The following is a 4,973-nucleotide window of genomic DNA, read 5'->3' as shown; positions in this document are numbered from 1 at the left end:
AAATACTGCTACAAAACGGATATTTTAGTCATGTCTATGCGAGCTTTGATTTAAGTATTGGGCTAAGAAATTTGCCCTAATGTTGAGCCTAATCATCAAGATCAAATAATCCAAGAAGATCTGAGGGTTTACCAAAAATATACTTGACAGATGCTTTCGCTCTTTGAAACTTCTATTCCCCCATAATTATAACAATTAATTAACAAGACGGTAACATCACCAAATTGGGTTCCTTAAAAAAAAAAGAGGACCTATCCTCTGGTTCAGTGATAATGAATGAATCTTCAAAGGCACACACATTCTCAATTAGAAACGAGGCAAGGCAAAAACCCTTTCTAAACAAATCTCACAGGTAACATGAAGTGTAATGACTTTGTTTGGAGAGAAAAAAAGCCTTCCATCAAATGGGATCCTCTTTAAAAAAAGGATCATTAGGTTTGCCCTTTTCGAAAAAAAAAATAAGTTTTGTTACAAAAGCACAATATCTAAGCCCAAACAATAAGACTCCAACTACTTTGGCATGGGATTGGGGGTAAGGCATTTGTACTTCTCAAGGACCACAGAGGCAAAAAGAAAATAGCAAGTAGTGCACAGAGCTCATAACCCCCCTCCATGTTTTAAAGATGTCAGACTCAGGTGACATTCCCTTCCCTCTCTCAGACGAATAATACACTTCACACGACATGCACACATATCCAAAGCGTTTCAAAAAGTTTGTACTTCACACTTTTTTCTTTTTTTTGTCTGTTTGTTTTTCGAGTGTACTCGTTCCGTCGGTGCGTTTCTGTGCGTCCTCTGAAGACTCGTCTCATGTCTCGTGTCCGTACGCGAGGAACCACTGACCTTGAGCTCAGGCGAACTCGCACCCTGTGTCAACACAGTCTTCCGTGGGACATGTCCTAAGGCGTCCTCTATCGTAAAACAGGATAAAGACATGTCCCAAGGCGTCCTCGATGGACAAACAGGATAAAGACATGTCCCAAGGCGTCCTCGATGGACAAACAGGATAAAGACATGTCCCAAGGCGTCCTCGACGGACAAACAGGTTAAAGACATGTCCCAAGGCGTCCTCTACGGACAAACAGGATAAAGACATGTCCCAAGGCGTCCTCTACGGACAAACAGGTTAAAGACATGTCCCAAGGCGTCCTCTATGGACAAACAGGTTAAAGACATGTCCAAGATGTCCTCCATCGAAACAATTATGAGTAGCAGCATGGACACGCACCTTCCCCCACACCCACCCACCCCCGCGCCCTCTACAGAGGGGACGTGGACGCAGACATCGCCATGAGGACGAGCAGAGACGACGCAACAGAACTGGGCCGCCATGATCCTGATCCTCTCGCGCTCATACCTAAAGAGACGGGAGCACAAGACAGACACGTTACGCAACAACACACACACACACATACACACACACACACACACACACACACACACACACACTTAATTCATCATCTTTGCTCCACCCTCTTCATTTTCAAACACTCGGCTCCAAAAAAAAGGCTCGCCTTGACAACTCCACTAAGAAGGGGGAGAAAAAATATTGCGGGATTTGTGTCTGCGGCAGTGAGACAAATGTGAATTTGAAGCTGCTGAGCTTAATGTCCAGTGCAGTTTTACATGCCTGCCTTGCTCCCTATTCAAGGGGGGAGCGGGAGAAGGAGCCAACAGGCAGAGATGGATTGCTTGAGAGAGGAATGGTTAATAAAGATCAGATTGCTTTGCCCAGGAGAAGATACAGAGTCTGCTTATACCCAGAGGAAGAGAAATAAGTTATTGGGTGGAGAGAGAGAGAGAGACAGAGAGAGAGAGAGAGACAGAGAGAGAGAGAGAGAGAGAGAGAGAGATAGAGAGAGAGAAAGAAAGAGAGAGAGAGAGAGAGAGACAGAGAGAGACAGAGAGAGAGAGAGAGAGAGAGAGAGAAAGAAAGAGAGAGAGAGAGACAGAGAAATAGAGAGCGAGAGAAAGACAGAGAGAGAGAGACAGAGATATAGAGAGAGAGAGAGAGAGAGAGGTAGTGAAAGAGTGAGAGTGACAGACTGAGAGGGAGAGAGAGTTTGTATAGGTGAAAGAGAGAGAGTGCAATAGAGACAAAGTATGTATGAGAGTCAGAGAGTGAGAGGGAGAGAGAGACAGAGAGGGAGAGAGAGGGAAGGAAAGAGAGAAAGAAAGGGAGAGAGAGACAGAGAGAGACTGGGAGAGGGAGATGGAGATGGTATTATTACAGACAGAAAGAGAGAGTGATAGAGACAGAAAAAGAGTGAGAGAGAAACAAAAGGGAGCGAGAGAGGAGGAGAGGGAGTGAGAGAGGGGGAGAGGGATAGAGAGATGGTATATTACAGAACGAGAGAGTGATAGAGACAGACAAAGAGTGAGAGAGAGACAGAAAGAGAGAGAGATAGAGATACAGAGACAGCATGACCTTCATCAGCCCACAGACACAGGGGTGGAGGATGGCACTGGCACTGGCGTGGCGCTGGGACTTACTGAGCTTGTGGACGGAGATGGTTTCCGTGGGGATGCCCTCGCCCCCCTCACTTAGTGCCCTGACCTGGATGACGTAGTCGTCATCGGCAGGCAGGAGGATCTCCACCGTGGTCTCATTGGTGGTGACACTGTTCACCTCCCTGTGCCTCCGTCTCCAGTAGGCCACCTACAGGCGACAGTGGTACAGGAGTTAGAGAAGTCGTTTAGTAATCACAACGTTGCTAGTTCGATTCCCTGTCGAAGCGTCCTTGAGCAAGTCACTGAACCCCTAATTGCTCCTGATGTGCAGTGTGTCATCAGTGAAAATGTAAAATGTGTATACATACTTGTAAGTTGCTTTGGATAAAAGCGTCTGCTAAATGACTAAATGTAAATGTAACCTACAGATCAAGTAAACTACTTAGTGCACTGATGACACAACATTTCATATTACTCTCAAGGTCTATACATTATGAGACGTTAATTCACAACTTACTTCAGATGTCCTTCTAACACCTAACTGAAGACCCTAAATCTAGAGCGTGATTCGGTTTCGATAAACAGTTGTTGATATTTGAGCTCAACAGCCAATCAAATTACACCTGTCATCTTCTGTGCTTGTGAAGCACCTTGTTGATTGGCTGGGATTGGTTAAGGCTCAGTCCAAGCCACTCGGCCTTATTCCAATTTACAGAGCCAGAACTGTGTACAGGCAGTGTTTTTAAGAGTGCCCACACTTAGCAGACACCAATTTACAACACACACACACACACACACACACACACACACACACACACACACACACACAGAGCCAGGTCTGTGTAAAGGCACAGTTTTTAAGAGTGCCCGCACTTAGCGGACACCTAGAAGACCGCGAGGAGCAATTTGCTGAATTTGAACATAATTGTGCAGAACTCGAATCGCAGCCTCTACAGACTCTCTGCGTCTGACAATGTCACACCCTTCATAATGACGACTTTCAACACGTCCCATTGTGGACTTCAAAAGGATAGAAAAGTTTGATAAGATACCTTCTGCTTTAACGCCTCGTAAGAAAATCACTTCCTGAATGTGTTATGGTACTCTGTCAAAGATTGCATGAAGTAGTGTTGTCGCTCACAGCACTTTGACAGTCACTTCCATGCGATCGTTTTTCCAGTAGTATAATAAGGGCAGCTTTCACATCCATCACAAGGACAGCAGAGTTGAACATCGCACCTTTCTGCTACAACACCTTATCAGAAACCACGTGCCGGATGTGTTAGGACAGAGACCGCTAAAAAGCGTGTGCTGAACGTGCTAGAACACTTACCGCTTAGGAGACGTCTTTGTGTCATACTAGAAACTACTGAGTTAGACAAGATGACAACGCCCTCAATCTCAAGCGCAGAGGAGGTAAACTAGCCTAACAGAAAGTTACCTACAGAGGTGCTAAAATATTCTGTCATTTTGTGAAAATGGAATTGTTAACTGAACTACAGGTGCAAGATGTGTCACTGTGAACACTTGCGTTCAGAGCAATAAGCATAATTGAGGACACTAGCAAGTAGAGAGTTCTTCATCAGCAAGAAACTGTCAGTACAGAAGAACCATGTGTTTGGGAAGAACAGGTCTTATCCATGCTACTCCAATACTCTGTGTTCAGAAACATTAACGCCGTTATGTTCCACATAAAAAATAAATTAATAAATTAATACATTCATAAATAAAAAGGGGGGGTGGGGGGGGGGGGGGGGGGGGTATGTACATAGTTTTGTACAAAAAAGAAGGTCACTTCCATCCCTTCTAGCTCTTCTGTTTCTAGGGTTACAACGTACCTGGTACCCTGTGACATCCGACTCCATCTCCATGGCGACCACAGGATCCCAGTGCACGATGAGCTTGGAGCCAATGAGGGTCCACTCCACGTTCTGCGGCATCTGGCCAGGTGCTGAAAAGCAAGAGCTCACCTTCAGTCACTTCACACCTCTCACGCAAGGCAGATGATTGCCCTCCGTCTGCATCACACTGATAGGTTTCTTCTCTTTCTCTCTCTTTCTCTCCCTGATTCTCTCTCTCCCGCTCTCTCTCCCTCTCTCTCTCTCTCTCTCTCCATATCTCTCACTCCCTCCCTCTCCCTCTCTCCCTCCCTCTCTTTCTCTCTCTCTCTCCCTGATTCTCTCTCTCCCTCTCTCTCTCTCTCTCTCCATATCTCTCACTCTCTCCATATCTCTCACTCCCTCTCTCACTCACTCGCTCTCTCTCCATCTCTCTCTCCCCCCTCCCTCCCTCTCTCTCTCTCTCTCTCCCTGATTCTCTCTCTCCCTCTCTCTTTCTCCATATCTCTCACTCCCTCTCTCTCTCTCTCCCTCCCTCTCTCTCTCTCTCTTTCCCTCTCTCTCTCTCTCCCCCTCTCTCACTCCCTCGCTCTCTCTCCATCTCTCTCTCCCTCCCCCCTCCCTCCCTCTCTCTCTCTCTCTCTCCCTCTCTTTCTCTCTCCCTCCCTCCCTCCCTCTCTCTCT

The 4,973-nt window shown here is 46.3% G+C and overlaps 1 protein-coding gene across 1 annotated transcript in view; it reads right to left on the bottom strand.

The window, feature by feature from the left end:
• Positions 1-1,259: 1,259 nt before the first annotated feature.
• Positions 1,260-4,973, bottom strand: part of cntn3a.2 (contactin 3a, tandem duplicate 2) — a gene marked incomplete at both ends in the record, with an annotated part of 41,669 nt that continues 37,955 nt past the window's right edge. The window contains 3 exons of the mRNA XM_080832408.1: positions 1,260-1,357; positions 2,494-2,659; positions 4,290-4,402. Of these exons, the coding sequence (XP_080688534.1) occupies positions 1,260-1,357; positions 2,494-2,659; positions 4,290-4,402 (377 nt within the window). The remainder of the gene's footprint in view (positions 1,358-2,493; positions 2,660-4,289; positions 4,403-4,973) is intronic.

The sequence above is a fragment of the Sprattus sprattus genome, assembly GCF_963457725.1.
Source record: "Sprattus sprattus genome assembly, chromosome: 2".
Lineage (NCBI taxonomy): Eukaryota > Metazoa > Chordata > Actinopteri > Clupeiformes > Clupeidae > Sprattus > Sprattus sprattus.
This window is presented reverse-complemented; position numbering and strand designations above follow the sequence as displayed.